General features: G+C 38.6%; 1 protein-coding gene across 3 annotated transcripts in view; it reads right to left on the reverse strand.

Moving 5' to 3' along the window:
* The window catches only part of usp2b (ubiquitin specific peptidase 2b), a 63,492-nt gene that overhangs the window by 10,415 nt on the left and 30,686 nt on the right, over nt 1-22,391 (reverse strand). For 2 of the 3 annotated variants that reach the window (XM_039661991.2, XM_089130003.1), the window contains 4 exons: nt 2,802-2,852; nt 751-874; nt 519-630; nt 248-379 (listed from right to left, as the gene is read on the reverse strand). In XM_039661991.2, coding sequence (XP_039517925.1) covers nt 248-379; nt 519-630; nt 751-874; nt 2,802-2,852 — 419 coding nt within the window. The remainder of the gene's footprint in view (nt 1-247; nt 380-518; nt 631-750; nt 875-2,801; nt 2,853-22,391) is intronic. The other variant, XM_089130004.1, reaches the window with a different exon arrangement.

Raw genomic sequence — 22,391 nt, forward strand, 5'->3', positions numbered from 1 at the left:
GCGAACCAATGAGCTGCTCGCTAGCCCGCTCATGGTCTGCTGCAGATGAACTGCGTTACATTTTTACGATACACGTGATGCTGCCTTAGAATTTGTCAAAAATGAAGTCTTGTAAGTTGGCTTATAAATTCTTATAAAGGTCTTATACATAAATTTGAAACATCTTAGCTTTAAACCATTGCTAATTTTGAAACCATAAACATTGCTATTTTTGAAACAACAAACATGATGGGAAGGTTTTTAGAACCTGCTTGGTGTATCTACGTACGAGAGGTGATCAAAGTCCTCCATGCTGGTTCTGGGTTTCACTATCACTCTGTTTACTTCGTTATGGAGACCATCCAGGAGAAACCGCAAGAACTCCTGAGCATCCTGCTGACTACACGACAGAAAACAGAAGGGAAAGAAAGTATATTTTTAAGGGCGAGTTTCAGCTAATTCCAAACTACATATTGAAGAAAACAAGTTAAATATGATGTTAGCATAATACAAAATGTTTTACTGTAGCTGTAACTTACTTGTAACCAACGAATCGAGGGGCGTATTTCTGGATCTGCATTTTGAAGTCAGAAGGGCTGATGGCCTCACTGCTAGCAGATGTCCAAAGAGTCTGAGTGAGCTTAGCAAACTCTGAAAACATAAAAACACACATACTGTAGGCAGACATTTGACTAAGACACAGGACCCAAGGCTTCCTTGTCTGCATGATATGAATGCTCTACTATATGAACTGGTAAATGCGTCTCTTACCCTCCATTAGAGCAGCTTTGACCCTGCAGTTGTTGTTAAGGTCAGTGCGGTGCGAGTTACGCAGACAGTAGTCCCTCAGGTCATGAGTGTTGCTTAGACATTGCAGTACGGAGTTCATGAAACACTGCAGAGACACATTCAACAGAAGGCCAATTAAATGGTTACTCCGCAAACATAGTCTGCATTTCGATTAAATATTTCAAGTCAAAACAAAACAGAAGTAGCATCAGAGGCCTCATTTATAAAACTTTGCGTAGGATTTGCGTCAGAAGTGGCGTACGGATGAAACATAGGACGTGCGTACGCACAGAAATATTCGGATTTATAAAACCGTGCGCACGCACATCCTACGCATTTTTCCCTTAATAAATCACAATCAATTCTAAATGTAGCGCAGCTTTTGCGGCTTCATGTCACACCCATAGTTGCCCATAAATAGTCCGTGAAACGCCCACAAGTTAATATTCATCAATTGCGAAATCATGTTAAACACAGAGACGAATTTAAAAAAAAAACGTAACTTCACTCAATGTGAAGTAGAAGTTATCGTTGGCGAGGTGGAAAAGAGGAGAAAAATTTTGTTTGGAGGGCACAGTGTGCATTACTAATGGCAAAAAGGCACTTGAGTGGCAAAAGGTTGCAGACGCAGTAAATGCTATGGCCTCACAACCTCGGACTGTGGCCGAAATAAAAAAGAAATGGTCGGACATCAAAGTCGAGGCAAAAAAGCGTCTAGTCATTAATTCAATTAGAGAGGTGGCCAAGGAGTTGGGCGAAATCAAGACTGTCCTAACTGAAATAAACTGCACAATGAGGGAATTATTGAATAAATAATATATTTTTTCCACAACTTTTGTTGTGAAGATGATGCGTTCACTCCGAATCATTCCATTTAATCGCCACATCTTCTAAGAGCGCAAGATCAGCCACTGTGCGTCATACGCATTGTGATGGGGCATTTCATTTACATCCATTTAATTCTGCATCTGACAAGCTAGGCTACGGATGTCGGTTATAATCTAAACGGGAAATGGTTCAGCGCAAATGTAATTTCTTGCAGCTTTGAGACATACGTCATACGTTAGCCTATTTTATCAAAAATAAAACTAACTAAAGGCATATACATGAATACCATGATTCCGTAGTTGATGAAGATATTTTTACGATGAAAACAACTTTCCCCAGTGGATAAATAATACATCTATCCATTTATCGATCTATCTATATATCTCCCTAATTATCTATCTATCTGACTTACTATCTAATTGCTATATCTGCTCCGTTAGACGGACATAGGCCTATTGGCGAGAATATTTCGTACATTATTTCGTTCTGTTTACCATCTTATTTATGAGGATGAATTGTATATGCCAATATTATTGCAGAACATATTTCACTTTCTTTTTGGAAATATGTGTTAATTTGCATTTCTGTTACAGATCGATCAAACGGGTGTTCGTGTAGGCTGTTAATTGTAAGACTTGCTTTGTGAAGTCTTCGTGTTATTTATGAGAGGCAGTATTGCCATTTATTTTACGCAACCGTTTACAGTTTCAAACACTTTTACGTGTTTTTTCCAACTGCTGACGGTGTCGCCATTTCTCATTTCACCCGTTTTAAAAAAGCGTACGCCTGGGTCAGAGATTGCGTGAAGGACCGCACATTTTACCGTCAAGTTTGCTTTTTAAAATACCAACTATTGCGTAGAGAGCGGCGTACGCCTTCTTTTGTGCGTACGCAAAGTTTATAAATGAGGCCCCTGATCTTTTTTTGTATATTTCTGACATACATCCACGTGTAACGGATTATTGAAAAAGATTCAAAATTATGAAGTGATTTTTTTAAATGAAACATATACATGTATGAACTGCATTTGCAAAATAGATTGTGTATACGTCGACTTTAAAGGAACAGTTCACACAAAAACATAGACATATTCAGTTCTTCAAAAGATCTTTTATGTTCCACAGATGGAAGTCATAAAGGCGAGTAAATATTGACAGAATCTTTTTTTTTCTTTTTACATGAACTATATATGGAACCATACTTACAGTATTTCCTAGATTCCTGAGGCCCACCAGACCCTGAGCATTCTTTGAGTTCTGCAAGAGAAAAACAGCAAAAGGGTTAGTGAGCTTTCTAAGATAACCATTGAATCCAATGACACTAGATTTATAGCAAAACATTGTTAATAAATTGAAATATGACTAAAGCACATGACTCACTCAGGCCACATAATTTGTTTGGCACAGATACTGACAGTGGAGTGAAAGTGCATGTTTAAGAAGAGAATTGTGTCTAATAGAGACTTAAGTGTTATTTTCATTGTATGCATGCCACAAAAATCTAATTAAAAGTGTTTCTGAGTGTTTTGTTATGTTTTTTGTTATATCAAATGACATAACAGGATACTGTACTGTATAATGAGTATATATGGCATTATTTTTCAGAATTATTATATAGCTTTGAGGATAAATGTGTGTGAGCTAACCAAAGCGTTCTCTCTGGGTTATTAAATTGCATGTTAGCAAATTTAGACAGGGACCCCTGCTGTTGAAGACTTGACACAAACAAATTATGCCCATCTGCCACAACACAACAAAAACGACTTTAAGTAATTTATTCGGCGAGGGATGAATCATCACTTTTTGGTCAAATTTACTGTAATGATATATATTTAAATCTTGCAGAGGAAACTGTTTCACCAATCAAAATTCAGACAGCTAGGAATGATGATGATGATGATGATTTCACATAATAATATGATATTCTCGACATAAGTGGTCAGCATGTTGACATGACATAACATGGAACGCTTCAGAGAACATGAGTATGAATCTCACGCAACACACTCCGAATCAGTGACATCAAGGCCTGGAATAGCAGTGCTCATTCTCATGTGCGTCATTCACTGATTGCAGTGTTAACTATGTGATGTTACAATAATGACTGCAATGCTCGGAAGAACTCATCAAAGTTCCAAATTTGCAAACGTCCCCTCGGACAGGTGATTTTGAAGTCTGTAAGTGTTTGAGAAAGTGTGTGTGTGACTGAGATTCAAAATATGAAAGTTGCTGGTGTGTTAGGCGGCAGCCTTGAAATTAGAGTTGTTACAGCTAACTAAAACTAAATCTATTGAAAATCAATTAAAATAATACGAATATTAGAACAAAATTGATTAAAACGTAAATTGAACATAAAATAAAAAGCTAATTCAAAATAAATAAATGTTATAATAGAATACAAATAATACTAAAATACCATTCAAAAGTTAAAGATTGTGGTATTGGTATGCTCTCTACAGATGAGTCACTGACTGTACAGTGTGTGTCAGAACTGTATAGCATGTGTATCACATATTTTACACTGATGTGATAGTTGTTCACACTATGTAAAAATTCCATAACAATCCATCCATACACGCATATGCAGAGTGGAGGAATAAATATCATAAACCGATTACAATTTTATAAAATAAGAGGTGAACTGCTATCACAAAAACATTATTTTAGTACTATTTGAGCTATGGACCACTATATAAACAGTTCCATGTTATTATGAAGGTTGTCTTGATACATCTTCATATCTTTGAATTAAATGCTATCATTTTAAAGTAATCATTCAGTAGTACCATGAGTACCTGAAAATATGAAAAATGGGACAAATTTGAGCTGCTATAAACTGTTTAAATATGTGTCTTAAATAATCAAGAACACAAATAAAGGATGTTGAAAAAAAATCCACATTAAAGTATTAAAGAGCTGAGCCTCTGGATACCATCTGATACCATCACTGTCACATATGCTCGGACAGATAGAATACACTTCAATTAAATGTAATGAAGTACACCAATCAAACACCTTCTATTAGCATCTCTGAGGAGGACAGACACATCAGGTTCAAACATGTTCAGCTGTGACTTATCCCAGGAGTTTTTCTCTTATTCATATATTCATCCAAACATCTGATACGCTTTTTCTTCCCAGAAGAAAATGAGAGAGGGGGGAACAGATGGTCCAAGGGCTCACTCCGCTGCCTAGCCGGTCTCTGGCTTTCACACCCAGCCCTTAAACTAAACAGATTGGTATGACAACAGCCAGCACCCAGCAGCAGCCATGGGTACGGCAAGCGTAAGGAGTTCTGCCTCGAAAGCGATTGGGTAACAAGAGGGCAGCAGGATTTCACACTCACTGTCTCTTGAAAGATCTTCGGAGGGCTGCAAGCTAATTGGCTGGCGCGAGTTAAAAGCGAGTGAGTAGGAACACTGTGTCCTGACCTTCGTTTCTGGAAGCCACGGCTATCACTAAGAACTCAATGTGCTCTAATGCCAAAAGGCTGGTCACATGAGACATTTTATTCAAGCAGACTCCAGAGGCTGAGTTCTTTAATACCTTAACGTGCATTTATGTACCCATATTTCAGTTTATACTGTTAAAAAATAAAGGACACATTTGGGAGAAGTTGGGACACCTCTAAGGAACTGTCTCATCAGAAATGGGACATCTGGTTGCCGTAACTTAATCTCAGCCAATGTTGATGATAAGCCACGCCATTTCATTTCACTGTTATCTTGAAAATGATTAGAAATCTAGATGGGCAGGATAGAGATTTTGTGTAAGGTCACAGGCATGTGAAGAACAGGACCTTTGGCAATTCTTGGAATGTAATCGCTAGATACACGGTTAACACATATTTCTTTAGAAAGGCATTAGGAGTCCATTTGCTCCTGAATGTTACATAATGTTATGTTCTGATTTTTCATTGTTGCATAACAAACACTGGTTACACTGGGTAATGTGGTTATCATCACTCCAATAATTTATGTTAAGCCCTTTGAAATGTGTTGTTGTAAAATACTGTAAAAATTAAGGTTTTCTCATCATGAATTCTTAATTTTATGGATTATTCGCTGCGATTGAACATTTCCTGGGGGCCCACTGAAAATTTCAGAGAAAATAAAGGTGACTGAATATTATTTACAGAATTTGATTGAGTTTTCCGCTCATTCTAAGACTGGTCAGAAATCATTAGTTAAATCATTATTAATCTATTTACAGCCATAGTTTTTAACACATAAAGCAAGTATTTGTATATACATCTTTATATATTATATAATTTTGTAAAAAATTATTTATTTATTTACAAGCTTTCATCTCTCCTTCCTTGCAACATTCTTTCGAGTATGTATAATGTTAAATCTGCTTTGAAACCGTATTTAATGTGTAAGAAATAACAGTACTCTATTAGGTAAAAATTGAAATAAAAGGTTAATATTTTCAAGATATTTTAATAATTTCATTCTACACATACATAAAAATGTAATGAAGTCATAATTTAAAAGGGAAAAAGCATATTGGGGGTTGTTGGCAGTTAATGACAAAATGTGCTGTATTTACAGCATGGCAACAACATTTGTTAACATAAGGAATCTAGCTCAGTATTGAGAGTCATCTTAGTATGAATGTGTAGCACAGCACAAAAAGACGTAAACCTCCAAACAATTTGCCATTCTGAGCTAAATATAGCCCTTAGCAATCATCAGCCGAAAGATCCCCAAACGTATAGCCCTACAGCACAAAGAGGTGGTGACAATGCCTATAGTTATGTAGCCTGAACTAGGTCTACATCACAGATGACTCAATATCATCCGTTTTAATTTACACTCTAATTAACAGTGCTTAAGTGGTTTCCTGACTCCTCATGAATGTGCGCGACGCAACAGCTGCGCAAGTAGATGGCGTCAGTCGCTCAACGCAAAGCCAGCGGCTTAAAACGCAACTAAACAATGACCGGAGTTACGTAACAGTCCTCGCTAAGACCATTTACATTATTTTTATGTTATTGGCAGTGATACCGACGCGATAAACGTAAATCTTCAGTATGAAGCAGCATTATGAGTTTGAAAACACACTGAAGTAAAAGCTAACATGTAGGACCCGAGAACGCTGGTCATTTGGCAAGGTCAGAGATAGCAGCCAGCATCTACTGTATGCGCTTCTGTTGGGACACATCGGGGGACAAGTCAGCAAGACTCAAATTATTTAAATAGTAATAAAAAAATATGCATATTTCTAATGTGAGTGTGTCTTGTTGTTCCCTAAAAGGTAAACCTAAAAAACACAGGATGGATACTACCATATCAGATCTAATGGACTGAATTTAACGTAGATCTAATAATAGGCTAATAATAATAATAAAAATCAGAAAAAATTATTCTCACATCTCCATCAATTATTAGAGTTATTAGCCTAATCTTTCTCACCCATAGCACATTTGTTTTGTGATGTCTGGTTTTTGCCTATTTAATATTTGGTACTTTTCTAAAAATCTGTTGTCATGTTTATCTCCTCATTTTGTACTTTTCTAAAAATCTGTTGTCATGTTTATCTCCTCAGGGGGTTCTAAATTGCAAAACATCTATGTTGATATCCTTTACAACCATTTCCTACAATAAACAATATCAATAAACAAATCAATATGGCGCTTCTGTGCTCACTTTTAAAGTTTAGTTCACAAAGCCAAAAACAATATGGGCTATAGCCTATTTAGTGATTTTGATGGGATATTCACAGTGATTTTACACTCAAAGATAATCTGCTATCAAGGTAGGAAAATTATGAGAAAACAGTTGACACGTTAAGTAGTCTGCATCACTAAGAAAGCAACGAGGCGTGAGTTTGTGAGTGTTATAGTTATAGGCTACTTGTACTTTGAGAGTTCATTTTCATGGCCAGAATATTCTCAAATACTTCCTCCGATATTACCTCTGTTTAAGACGCAGTACGATACATAAAGTCAAGATGACAACTCGAGCTGCCCGGTTTAGGCTTACCTTTGCCTGGTTAATAAGAAGCCCCACAAACGTGGACACCAGCATAGAGCGAGACATCGTCGGACTTTTTCTGCGCATATCCTGTTTGATAAAGGGGAAAGCTGAAGCCGGTGGTTCCTCTGGGACAGTGACCGTGTATGACTGTCTTATACTCGGCATTGTGACTGGAGAAAACTAGCGAAATAACGGCCGGCGCAATGTCTCAATATGACTTAACACGAAAGCCAGAGTATTCCTGCGTATCAGTAAAGATCCTCTTTTTTTCTTGCAGTCTTTCTGATGGTCCCTTGTAGGATATTCCTCAGGTGAGATGTTTGTCACGCACTGTGCTAAGTATGTCCTTAACATTCGCGAATAATGCTGACGTATCGCGCAGGTCGCATACAATATATATCGCAATAGATAAAAATATACAGACTTGTACTAATTCGACTCGCGCTTTAATATTCCGTACAGGTGTTCTGTATTCAGCCGCTTGTAGTCCGGGCGCGGGAGCGCTGAATGTCAGATATCAGTCTGAGTGCTGGTTGGTTTTACTCGGGCGAGCACACGCCCCCTCGGCACGAGAGAGACGTCACCAAACGCCTCATGCTCTCCTGACGTCACCCAGCAGAGGACAAGACCTTCCCATTCATCTGTGACAGCAGCAGTCAGATAGCTACTTTTTACGGGGTTGGAACGACATGAGAGTGAGTAAATGATGAAAGAATTTTCATGTGGGTGAACTATCTCTTTAAAAAGCTACAGCCTTAGAAATGCAACAAGCACACACAGCACAGGGAGAGTGAGAGTTAGGCATATCACCAAAATAAAAGAATGCACACCCTCATCATGACAAATAATTGCATCATCACAATTGGTGTGTATAGGCTATACTTCAGCGTATGATGACATATATCTGGGTTGCAAAACGTCAGACACCCCCTCCTACTACAAATTCAAAAAATAATGTAAGCTGAAGAAGCAGGCACTTACACATAGACAGTGAACAGCGATCATGGCATTTCGGAACCCACCACCAAATAAATGTTGATAGTAGCCTAATTAAATAATATTATTAGATTGGTACAGCTTTTGGATGTAGGCTATGTAATGGACTGTAAACACTTAAAATTTATTTGGGGAAAAAACTATTATGCCGTTTTATTTAAGCAATTGTCCAAAATGGTCATTGAGTTGGGAAAATTTACAGAATGACCAGTAATTCTGCAAAATGACTGAAGTTGAACAGCCATCGGCAGCCAGTGTGTAATCAGTTGGCACTGTGGCCTTTTGGATTTGAAATAACGTATACCTAAACAGAAAACAATTCCAGCAGTAATTATTTTGCTTCTTGGTGGATGCTAGGCATATCACTTATAACTGATTGGTAAATTTTACTGTCATTTGAAATCATTCTTTGATATTTTTGCTATCTGTAATATGTTCTGGTATTGCATAATTTCTCCAAAACTCACACACTTTCTTCCATCAAAACTGATTACAGGACTAATTACTGCACTTTAGACCAATTTTCAGTTGGTAAACATGATGACGTTGTTTATGTGGGCGGAGCTTAGGTGGTGGCAGCAGAATGATCCCTTTGCAAGTCTGCAAGTTTTGTTAGCTTGTTTTTAACAATGAATGGCAAAAATCTGATTTTATCTTAAAGTGCATATCACTCACTGTCCAGGACTACGATTGTTATTTGCAAAAGTTAATTTTAAAGGACGGGACCAGATTGGACGACCCGTACACTCATTAAGGATCTGACAGGATTAACGTTAACGCTACCTCCGGTTGAGTGGCCTGACTTCTACACCTACCTGATAGAGGGCACATAAATCTTATGCCTATAACTATGTGCTGAATGGCCATGTACAAGACTTGAGTGGTACGATCCGCAGTTCTGCCTTGCCAGCACCAAGAAGACGACAATGTAAAGATTGACATTATGTTCAATTTTAATCAGGTGAATATTTTCTAGAAATAAAAAATTGCAGATAAAGCACATTCATTTTTCATTGATTCTTGCACCAAACAACACAACAAGATGACATTCAATAATAAGAAGAACAATTTAAGATCTTTATTTTGTAGCCAAATCTGTGCTGGTTTGTATTTGCCGCCTCCAGTTTTCCCTTTGCTCTGCCGTCCAGCTAGCGCCGTGACGTAACTGTGACGTCGGCTGGAAATTGGTCTATAGGCTAATACTGAGTGACTTCAGGCCCTTTGCACATTTATATAGCCTTCCTATTCAAGTTACACTTTAGATAGCTCAGGGGCAACAAAGTGTACAGTTGAATGTTAAAGGCATAGGCGGAAATCGCGGGGGGGTCAGGACCCCCCCTATCTGAGGGTTGTCCCCCCCCCAAAAAACATTAAAATATGTGTATTGTAAATAATGTAATGATATATTCTTAAAATAATTAAGAAATAAAATAACACAAATGCAAACGGGGCAATATCGAAAAAAGCGTTCTAAACATTTTGAGACCCCCCTCTCTTGCCTCACAGTGCATTGGTCCACTGCCTCCGTCCCTTTTACCTCGGACACACACATTCCGGTGGCGGGAGAGAAAAACATAGTTTTTGAGTAGTTGTGGAACTTTGAGTAGTTGTGGAACGCGAGTAAAGGGGTCGCACACCGGACGAGAAGCGTCGCGTCGCGCAGCGCCACGTCTTTAAAATTCGAACACATTATTCTCTATGAGTGTACACACACCGGCGGCGCCGTTCGGCGTCTGTCCGCGGCGCCCAGCAACGGCTCAGGGCCGTGTTCAAAACCCTGCTGCGCCACAGAGCGCCATTTACGTAGTTTTATATACAAATTATTTTTGTCTCAAATCGGTGCTGACGGATCCTGACTTCGCCCTATGCTGCAATATGCATTTAGTTTTGCATTTATTTATCAGCTGATTGAATGACAATTGCTGGTGTTATTGGATTTTTCAGGTGAGATTCTCAATTCATTCAGTAAACGGATGCTCTGAGGTAAAGTTTTCAGACTGCAGACTCCGGAACGATTGTATTTAATTGTACAGTACAATAATAACTTAGAACAGACATTATCTTCATGTCATTAAACATTACAATATTGCTGGCCATACACTGGTGGGAAAGTCCGGGTGCGCTGTGCATTTAGATTGTAACGCCACTGTGATTTAGTTGGTTTATATAATTTAATATAGTTAAAGAATGAGTCAATGAATGAAATGAAATCGCTGCGCTGCGTGAGGAGAGAATGTAATCAGATTCGCCACTGGCTTAAACCAGAAAGAAATTTTAAGTAGTATAATGAAATGGTCTCCATGCTACACTAATAATAGTAGTAAGGCTTTCCTCTGTATTTTTTTGCCTGTATTATTGGTGTCCCCTTCAAAATTTGCTCTTGAGGATTGTTATGTTTATTGTCCCCCCCAACATTTTGATGAAATTTTCGCCCCTGGTTAAAGGAGTCGTCATTCACTGCCCCTACCAGAATGCCTGAGTTAAAGTTGCAGTCCATAGCTTTTTTGGGTTAAAAATGATCCAATATACATATTTGAGAAAATACACAACCAGCCAGTGTTCAAAACTCTCTGCTTGGGCGTTGAAGTACAACTCACGTAAAGGTTATAATTCCGCGAATGACTGCAATTGCAGATTTCAAACAGAGATGGCGATAAAGAGAAAAAAAACTGCGGACTGCAGCTTCAACTACAGTTCCTTACACTAAAACCTTTACTTTTTTCAGGTTGTTTATTTTTGTTTGTTTTATCATTATTTGCTTTAATTATATTACATTATTAGTCTTAGCATTTCAATATTTTGTTTTATGTAACCATAAAATGTACTTTTCATTTGAATAGGGCATTTAACAAATGTGATGTTATAGTTTCATGACTCAATACTGTAATAACATTACTCTATAAATCTATCCTCTAGTGACCCTATTACCTCACCCTAAATTGCTCCACACTAAAAGGCCCAGCAAACCAGTGACCCAAAAGCAGCTGTAGGGCAATTTGTGTGGGAACAATGGCAAAAAGCCCTGGAGTCTTTTCACCAGCCTATTACGTAAGCAGCATCTAAAGCATGGCAGAGCTGGCCTATTCTGTGCAAATAATTGCATTCATCTTATGAAACACACTCTAAGTCGAGCTTATATAAGAGCTGTTTGAAGCTGTGTGCTGAGCCTTATATTCATGCCAGCCACAATCCACATCATCAGTGATGGACATGCCAAAGCATTGCCATCTCACTGCCACAACTAACAGATGCGCTTATGTGAGAGAGAACACACACTCAAAGCAAATTAGAGGGCCTGTCTGTTTTGTAGATTTCTGAATAACAGGCCTCTCTATATAAACAAACCAGAGCGACACATGAACACAAAAGGGCTAGGCATCTATACATACAGTATTATACGTATATCTATTGTAGGGAATCAAGGCGAATCAAACACAACTTAATCAAATTAATCTCTCATGGGATTAATTCACATGGCTTCAACACTCCAAGTTCTGGAGCCCACATTCCAGAGTCACAGAACGGCACCGAGGGTTTGCTTTGGGGGGACAATAAACCCCCCTCCGAAGACTTATGGTCCTGCAGATAGCAACAGAATGCCACAGGAAGAAACGTGTCAATATGTTAATGTCACTAAGACAAATCGGCTCCAAAATGGTGGAACGAGAGGCTCACAACCAAGACCCCTTTGATCCCCTGACAGAGATGTTCCACAGAACACATCTCCTCGTCCCGCTTACGAGTTGAACTCGCAGTAACCTTGCGGTTGAGATCGGAGATCTCACACATAAAATCATATAAACTCACCACAGAACAATTCTTGGACCTATAACCAATCATAATTGTTGTTGTTCCTACACTTCATGTGTTATTATGCTTAGATCACATAATAACCATGTAATTGTTGTTAACTATTAACTCTTGTAATTGTTATACAACCATTAGAAGTGTGAATGCCTCGTTTACTCTTAAACGAACCGTATCCTCGTAATTCAAAAGATGGCTTGATTGAAATCTGTCTAAAATGCTTTGTTTTATGATTATAATATATAATCTTAAACTGTGTTCTCTTGTTCTCTGCTAAGTACATGCATAAATTATGATAAGCAAGAAGTAGATCCGCCTCCAATTGGCCAGAAGTTTCTAGGAGGATGGACTAGAGTTTAAGTTAAAGATCCGAACAAAGGACCTCATGTTCAGATTTTTGTGATTTTTGTGATTTTTGTCAGATTTTTGTTCAGTTCGTTCAGTTCTGTAACTGTTAAGTTCGCGCCTCTCTCTAAAACCAGCAAGAGAGTGTTCTGTTCGTGCTTATCTCTGAAACAAAGAACATGTTCGCATGCTTCTACATCGACTAGACCAAATTCGACCCGCAGACGAATAACCCATCAAGATCAGGGTTACAATTCAGCTCAGTCAAGCCATCCGACTCGTCTTACTTTCATTTCTTTCCTTTATTTCCTTTTTCGTAAAAGTCTCGTTTCAAAGTTAAGTTTGCAACGCGCTTCGAACTGGAAAAGACTCTCATTCGCTTGCTAATCACACGTGACCAGCGGCGAAACTTCCATCCCTGCACTTCAAAGACAACAAACCACGCAACGGACCCGGCCGGGAAACCCCCCTTCGACGCGACGCAGACAAAGGGAATTCCCTCAGCCACTACAAAGCGCAAGTACTCCAGGCTCTAACTGAACTGGTGCTTTAATGTTAATTGAATAACCTCTCTAAGAAATGAAGGTTCAATTTAATGCTTGGTGGTCCCTTCAGGTTATGTCTTACGTGCATATAGAAAGTTGAAACTTTCTCTCACTCTTTCCAACTCACTCTTTCCCTTTCGCGACTGTATGAATGTGTGTGTGCGTGATTATGTTTAGTTGTGTTAGACCTTAGTTGTGTTTAGAATAGCTAATAAAGTCTTCCATATATTTGAAAAGATAAATATTCTTGTGTCGTGTTTGCACATTTAATGTCTTGTACTGTTCGATCTAAAGTTACCTTGCTAAGACATAGTGTTTCACTATAGATTTGGTTATAATTACGGCCCGTTCAAATGAATTCTAAGCGAGTCATTTGCTCGGTTCAGTGATTCGGTTCCATAGTTTCATTGCAAATCAATGAATCATTTCCCTTTGAGCTAAATTGGCCTTTGGCCCCTTAAATACATTTTATGTATATTATTAAATGTTGCATTTGCTACACTATATATGAAGAGTTCAGATGCAAAAGCCTCTAAATGCCATTTGAAATTTTCTTCTTTAATGATGATTTTTGTCAAACTTGTATATTCAAGTTCAGTAATTTCACTTAAATAACAATTAATAGGTAATTATCATTGCCATTTAAGTGAAATCACTGAACTTAAATATACAAGCTTGACAAAAATCATCATTAAAGAAGAAAATTTCAAATGGCATTTAGAGGCTTTTGCATCTGAACTCTTCATATATTTATGTGTATTGCAAAATTTATTGCTGTGGACTTTAAGCCAGTCATAGACTTATGTTTAAGGACATGGAAACAGTTTTATGATTTTGTATTATATTATGATATACATTTTCTTTTTGTAATGTGTATTTATTTGTTCATAAATTATATTAAATCAATAAATCAGGTCATAAATAAAATCTACAATAATAGTATATGAAATGTAATTTGCGTTTAGCCCTACAAATCTTTTTTTGGTGCGAATGACTTCTTTTTTAAATAAAGATGTTGTTCTTTAGTGGTATACAAAAAGGAAACAAGTAACGCTTTCCTGTGATTCCTTATTGGGAAAAAAAAAACATTAATTGGGCAACTTTCTATCTATTCTATCTGAAATGCCTTTCACAAGTATATAACCTACAAAAGCATGCCATGAATAACTGGTGTTTACATAACTGAGCTAATCAGCATGCAGGGCTGTTGCACAACAGACCTCCACTGTTAGACTGGCACAGAGGTCATTGCTTTCAGGGAACCAACCAGTGGAGCATGATGGAAGATTTAAGGCCAGAATAATTGAGAATGATTGGGCGTGAGGCCTTGTCTAACATTCTTGGTAATTGACTTCTAATTTAATTATTAACTGTCAGAGGTCCTGAAGACGGTTTAAGGAAGTTAGTAGATAAAGTGTCAAGTCAGCATGGAAGAGTTCTAGTGTTTGTAGAAAGATACAGAGAACAGCAGAAAAAAAAGACATGCATATCTTCATAACACAGACGCAGATGGAATGATGTCACCAGAACCACTGCGGTGACTCATTCCGAACTCGCCAGACAAAAATAGACCAAAACATCACACTGACCTCTAAACACTTCCAACACACATAGACATATCACAACACGAAAGACATCACAGTGACCTCTAAATTATTCAAACAGTGGGTGCACTAAACACAACAGGCAGAGCAGCAAATTCTTGAATATAATCACACTCATAGTCTCATACCAACCACAACACACCCCTGGGTCAGTGAGAAAAAAAGGCCAAACCTTTTTAAAATACGGTTTTAAACACATGCATATAAGTATCGGAAGTATCGATAGTATCAATCTACCCATCGTTAAAGGATGCAAGGAAAAAACAGATGCTGTGAAATAGTTAACTATTTGTAATGTTAAACAGAACACATTAATTATGCGTGAATTTTGTAAGCCCAATTGATGTGACATCTTATAAAACATATTATTATAAAATAAATAATAATCTATATTTTTAAAATATATTTTAATGCAGCTTCAAACATGAGAAAAACTAAATACTGTGGCCATGAAAAAGAATATGTGGCCACATTTAATTTGTTTAGTTGGTGTATATGAGAATATATATTTTGGCCGCAATTTAAACTAAACTGTTGCATTTTCTATTTTATATACTTCCACGTGTCATGTGCAGGGCAGGGCTCCATGTTTTCTTTTTCTTTTTTCTTTTACATTTTACAGTCAGCCTAAAACTCTTTTTTTTTTCAAAGAGTATTCATAAGCAGTAAACCAGTTTAGTTCTGATTAGTTTTGCAGTTTTAGTCTCCAATGGGGGAAAAAAGATTATGGCAAACTGATTAATATGATTTTTTTCAATTTTTTTATTTGCTCTTCATTATGACATCAGGAGTTATCATAGTTGTTTGTATCACCCAGACATTTTTAATTTATGGCCCCCAAATACAAATTTTAATACAGAAATGTTGGAGTTGATTAACTTCAAAGAGACTTAAAGGAGTTGCTTATAAGAAAAACTTTTGCTGATAATTCACTCACCCTCATGTCATCCAAGATGTCCATGTCTTTCTTTCTTCAATCGAAAAGAAATTAAGGTTTTTGATGAAAACATTCCAGGATTTTCTCCATATAATGGACTTCAATGGGAACCAAATTGTTCAAGGTCCAAATGAGAGTTTCAGTGGAGCTTCAAAGGGCTTTAAACGACACCAGACAATGAATAAGTGTCTTATCTAGCGAAACGATCGGCCTTTTAAAAATTAAATAAAATAGTTTAAGTTTTATAAGCACAAATGCTTGCCTTGCTCTGTTCTGTAATGAGTGTTCGTGATTCGGGGTTCGAACTCGTTCATCAAAATGAACAAATCTTTTTTCGAGTCATGACTCGAAGGGTCCTTATTCATCGCCTGGTGTCGTTTAAAGCCCTTTGAAGCTGCACTGAAACTCTCATTTGGACCTTAAACTGTTTGGTTCCCAATGAAGTCCATTATATGGAGAAAATCCTGGAAGGTTATCATCAAAAACCTTAATTTCTTTTCGACTGAAGAAAGAAAGACGTGGATATCTTGGATGACATGGGGTGAGTAAATTATCAGCAAAAGTTTTTTTTTTTTTTTAAATTGAACTACTGCTTTAAGGTGATGATACACAGGGCAACTTTTTGAGCAATATTGCTAGGCAATCTTGCTGAGCAGTTGTTGCTTGGGCACTTTGCTGTTGAAATGAGCAATACATTTCTGTAATTTAGATCGGTCGTGGGCCCTATGTCTCATCTGTTTGCCTGTTGACGGCAGCATTGGCCAGCAACATTGCTCAGCAACATTGCTCAAAAAGTTGCCTTGTGTATCATCACCTTTAGGATGGACTAGGCTAGTTCTCACCTGCCAGAATACCTGGGCTACAACTTGGTTACTTCAAACAACTCTGCACATACATGCCTCTCACATTATCTTAAGAAAATTCACGTAATTATTGAACACCATGACCTACAAAACAACATGTACTCTAATGACTTTCTGACCAGCGCAGTCTCATCCCAAGACGTCAGTTATATGACGTCTTTTGACCATACGTCAACATTCGCCGTTTTAGGGTACCCTTTAACGTCGGTTAGATGACGTTATCGGATCCTAACCCTACCCCAGACCCAAACCTACCCCTAAACCTACTCCATCACCTAACTGACGTTAAAGGTAAAGCGTCAGTTGTATGAGTCCCAGGATCGTCATGTAACTGACGTTAAAGGGTACCCTAAAACGGCGGATGTTGACGTATGGTCAAAAGATGTCCCAAGACGTCATGAAGTCTTGGGATGAGACTGTGTTATTCTGACTTTTATTCTGACGAATATTGCACATCTTCTTATATTTTAATGACTTGTATAGTGTGTAGGGGAGCGCGGGGCACAACCTTAAGGCCAATTTATACTTCTGCGTCGAGGGTACGCCGTAGTGTACGGCGTTGGCTTCGCACGTAGGCGACGCCGTCGTGAGCATTTATACTTCTGCGTTCAGGTATTGGTTGCTCTGTAGTATTGCTCCGAAACGCTAGTTGGCTGCGAAGGGTTTTAATGTTCCACTGTGTTTAGATTCCTCGCGGCTAGGTTACTACAAGCAATAGCGACTGAAAGAGAGTGGATCATGTTGGAGTTGGAGCTTATTGGGGTGGAAAAACAGTTTACTTTAGTGAAATTACTAAAACTGAAAGGCAGAAATGACAGAAGACGTCGGAGGAGATGGTACGTGTGGAAATACGTGAGAAGGTACGTGCGGAAATGCGTAGGAGGAAATACGACGCTACCAAGCCGACCAATCACCGATCTTGCGGTCCGCGTCGTCGCGACGTGTAGTTACATTTTTGAAGAGGTGCGCGTCAGGCAACGCGGAAGGGTACGCGGTATGGGACGCGTCTGTGCGTATGCTACGCCGTACCTACTGCGCGCACCCTACGCAGAAGTATAAATTGGCCTTAACGCGGGGTTAAATGTAACACGGACCGTTTACATAGTTCGTCAGGATCAAGCAGGCTGTCTTTCCGCTATTTTTCTCTTGCTGCCAGAAGACGGTCTCCCACGAATTTGTGGAAAGTTTTGATTATATTTCGTGGAGATACTGGACAAAGAGTGTTTTGACACCATAAAAGTAAAAATTTTCATCATATATTTTTTTCGATTTCTGAGTTGGGTCTATACGTTTCCAAATCTAACTTTATATTGCCTTAATCACTGTCTTGTTTGCTCAAACATAGCACCGTTTTGAAACATGTCAGCAATTCCTAGCGACTGTTAGCTAGGTTTAAAATATGCAATACACAGAGGGGTTAGTTCTAACACGGTGTTTCAACTAAGCCGCCAAGTGTACACTGATAATTAAATGAAAACGGAGCCACACAACTTTTCAGGTTTGAGTATACATTTAACTTTGTTGGAATTTCACAAACAATGTTGGAATTTAAAATGTTTAAAATGTAGTGTACTATGAATGATAACTTGTTTATTTACTAAAATATGGCCTGTTTTTAATGCAATAAACCCTTTGAATTTTTATTCTAAGCTTATTTGTATTATTAGTACTGCTATTAGTAATAATAATAATAATAATAATTGTACATGCAGCTGCCACACACAAATCTAATTTAATTGCAATTACAATATTTTATAATTTTATTTATTATTATTTATTGCAAAACTGTGTGCAACCCTTTTCTATGTCTCCATCCATGATATTGATCCATAGAAGGATGATTGCATGAGGGATGGATGTGTGGATATCTGTCTATACAGATGCACAAACAATATCAAACTATACAAATAAAATTGTACTGAATTATGTGTGTTACACACAAGTGTTACAACTAACCCCTCTGTCTGTTACAATTAACCCCGCATATGGGGTAAGTTGTAACATTTGCACTTCTGTCACTTTCAGTCCAACTGTACGAAAATGGTAGGTCCTAGAAAAAAACTTTAAGTGTTCATTTGTAGCAGAGATGTGTATGTTGCTTGTGGAAAAAAAAAAAAATTAATCTAACCTAATTATTTTTTAATAAATTGAGCCAAAACCAAAATGCGTTAGGTTGTGCCCCGCTCTCCCCTACACAGCTGTGTGCCCTGAGCATGTTGTGTGTCATGGTTTTGCAGTGTAGAGTATGCAAAAATATGCATGTGTGACTACAGACAGGTCAAACACTGAAGGGTCCCTGGAATTTATGCCACTAGTTTGACAACGGGTCACATCAGTTATCAATGTCATGTACAAACACATTTGCAGACACTCACAAACACACACATACTTAACTTCTTCATCGTTTTGAAACGGTTCCACTTTCTGATGGAAATCTGACTTCTCAGAACTTATACATAAATAACCACACAGTTAAACTACAATCACTGTGGCTTCTGTGTAATGAGCAACATGCACATTGGTGCTGCTGGTTAATGAATTCATAGTACCACGTAACACTTTTGGAGCATCTAGGAAAGCCAAGCCAGAACTGACCCTTCTCATTTCTCAGAATGCATGTAACGCTTAAAGTATTCTTATTTACAATCTGCATATTTTGCAAATGGCTCCTGGCCAAGAAGATATCATGGGCAGGCCTTGTTACAGAAGTCCTCTCTTTCCTACTCATCCATGAATAGTGTGCTGTAAAACCTGATTGGTTATTAACTCGAATAACTGATCGAAAAGCTATTGTATTAACTATTTATATCCAACATGACATCATGACTTTTGCGTAAACCTACACGCCACTTTCAAGTCAAGTGGCGTGTTATCTATACGCATTTTGAGCTATCCGCGTGTATGCGTGTATGTCTATGCCGTTAAATGTCCGAGTGATTCCGCGTGTATGTATACGGCGTTAAATGTCCGAGCGAAACGAAGCAAAATGTAGATCTACATCTGAGGACCGATATTTTTTTTCTAGGATAGTAGGGGAAGACTCATAAATTTTATTAACCCCAGTGACGGGTAGGTTTAGGGACGGGGTTGGGGTAAGTCATACGTATATTTATATATATATATGAAGAGTTCAGATGCAAAAGCCTCTAAATGCCATTTGAAATTTTCTTCTTTAATGATGATTTTTATCAAACTTGTATATTTAAGTTCAGTAATTTCACTTAAATAACAATTAATAGGTAATTATCATTGCCATTTAAGTAAAATCACTGAACTTAAATATACAAGCTTAATAAAAATGATCATTCTAGAAGAAAATTTCAAATGGCACTTAGAGGCTTTTGCATCTGAACTCTTCATATACAGTAATGTAACGTTAAGTCAACAGAATTCATAAACACGCTGAAAAGCGATTCCGCCAAAAATGGAAATACGAATTGGCGTGTCATACATACGCCATTTCATGAGATCAGTCTCTTATATCGCATATTATTTTTCATGGGCATTGTCTAGCTTACATATAGTGCTTTATACCCAAATACACTCATCTAGGACAAGTAAAACATTCCTGTTGGTTATACTGAATGAACATATATCAATATAACTGTGATCTGTATAAAAAGGTCAACAGAGGTTAGGTGAAGTGATGCAAGGTGTGCTGTATTCCAAACATTTTCTTGTCAGTTCTAAACATCTGTAACCTGACCGGCTCTATGCTTTTATTACAGCAATAATCAGAGTGTTTCAGGGTTAATGCACATCTACATCAGTAGAGAAAGAAGAAAAGATAGATAGGAAACTGGGGAATTTTTCTTATTCCTTACTTAAAAATATAGCCTTACTATATTTATTTACTTGGTCACTGTCGTTGTGGGTTCTCTTTCAAGCATATGTTTCGGTGTCTCACTATGAGATACGCCACTTCCATGTAATCCTCAGAATCCCTATTACATTATGCCAGCCCCAACTGGCTGGCAGACATGACGTGGTGTCTGGGAGTGGCTACCACATCCCTCAGTATAAGAAGAGCAACACAACATCATCTCAACATTCAAAAACCTCTTCTTACCAGAAGCCTACAAACTTTTCAACGAACTTCTGGACGAATTACTGGCCACCACGCTGTTTTTTCGTCTGGCTCCTTCGATTCGCATTCCAGCTGATTGCAAGAATTGTTCGACACTATGATCAACATGCTCAATTGGTGATTCGAAACATACTCAATTGATGATTGAGAATCCCGGCTTATGTGAACACTACACAAGCACGTCAAGCTAGCCTGTTGGGCCAGGATCCCCTTATGACACCTAGCCCCGCACCAGCTGCCACTCCGCAGGTATCCATTCCAGTAGAGCTTCCCACCACGGCAGCCCTCTGGCATACCTCTGCCCAGTCTGCTCAGAACGGACAAGGAAGAGGACACGCTTGATTTCGAGAATGAGGGGCAATCAGACTTTCTGCTCTCTGATGAAGATGAAGACTTCGAGAACTCTCCATTCCTCCCCCTTGCGCATCCGTGCCACCAGGCACAACAAGGTGTGCGGCACCATCCTCCCCACTTCTCAGTGTTCATCTTCAAGATGTGTCCAAACACACTGCAGGGAAACTAAATATTCCGTGGCTGACCGTGGTAGCTGAGACTGCAAAGTCTCGCTATGAGGGTAAGAGGCTGCTGAGTGCGAAACGGGCAGCACGACAGCTCCTTCCAGTTTTCTCGGAGCTCCTGGAGGAGGTTGCAGTTACATGGAAGGACAAGCCATTTACCAGCAAGATGCCCGTGCAGGGTGGCTCTGTTTTCGATGTGGAGGGGATGGAGAAGGAAGGCCTTCTCTGGATGCCCCCCATAGAGCCATTATTTGCTGTGCACTTGCAACCGAAGCGCATGGCGGCTGCAGATCCGACGTTGCCATCTAAAGCTGACCATTTCCTCTTGAGCATGACGGAACACGCTTATAGAGCAGTTGTGCTCTCTGTCAGGACTATGAACGCGATCGCTGGGAAAGCCATGGCCACAATGGTTACCCAAGAGAGAGGACGATGGCTTAATCTGGATAATCTCTCTGACAGGGTAAAAGAAGCCACACTTCTTCTCTTTTTTAAGGAGCGCGTTCTCTTAGACAAAGAATAATAGAAACCGGAACTCCCACGTTGACTTTTCACTCTCCAATTGGCCAAGCCGACAGGAAGAGGCTGGATGTCTTCAAGCAGTATAAATGTGAGCCCCGCCCTCTGTTAGCTCTCTTCCGTCCGCGTCTGCCTTTGTCATGTAGCCTCACTGATTCAATTTCCCCTTGGGAAATCCTTTCTTTCTTTTGTTTGTTTAAAAGTTTCCTTTTCTTTAAGTTTCCAACCTAATTCATCTCACAGGAGAGGAGTAATGTTACCTCGAAGCAGTGTTGTGCACTCGACACTCGGACTCGGTCTCGTACTCGAGTCCATATTTTAATGGACTCGGTCTTGTTATGGACTCTCAATTTCCGCATTTTGACTCGGAAATTGACTCATACTCGAACATATTGGGAGTCGGGACTCGGACTTATTCCCGAGTCCACTCGAGTCCTATTCAAAATATGTCATGATTATTACTGTATGTTAATATTTCTTTAAATTGTTGTTTGATTGAAACGTCCAATGATTGCTGACTTTCTTGTGCGCAATTGCGCATGACTTGAGACTATAATGTTCGCGGCATGCAAATGCAGCAGGACCCAGGTCAGA

This window comes from Pimephales promelas, chromosome 4, assembly GCF_988280905.1.
Source record: "Pimephales promelas chromosome 4, fPimPro1.hap1.1, whole genome shotgun sequence".
In the NCBI taxonomy this organism is placed as follows: domain Eukaryota; kingdom Metazoa; phylum Chordata; class Actinopteri; order Cypriniformes; family Leuciscidae; genus Pimephales; species Pimephales promelas.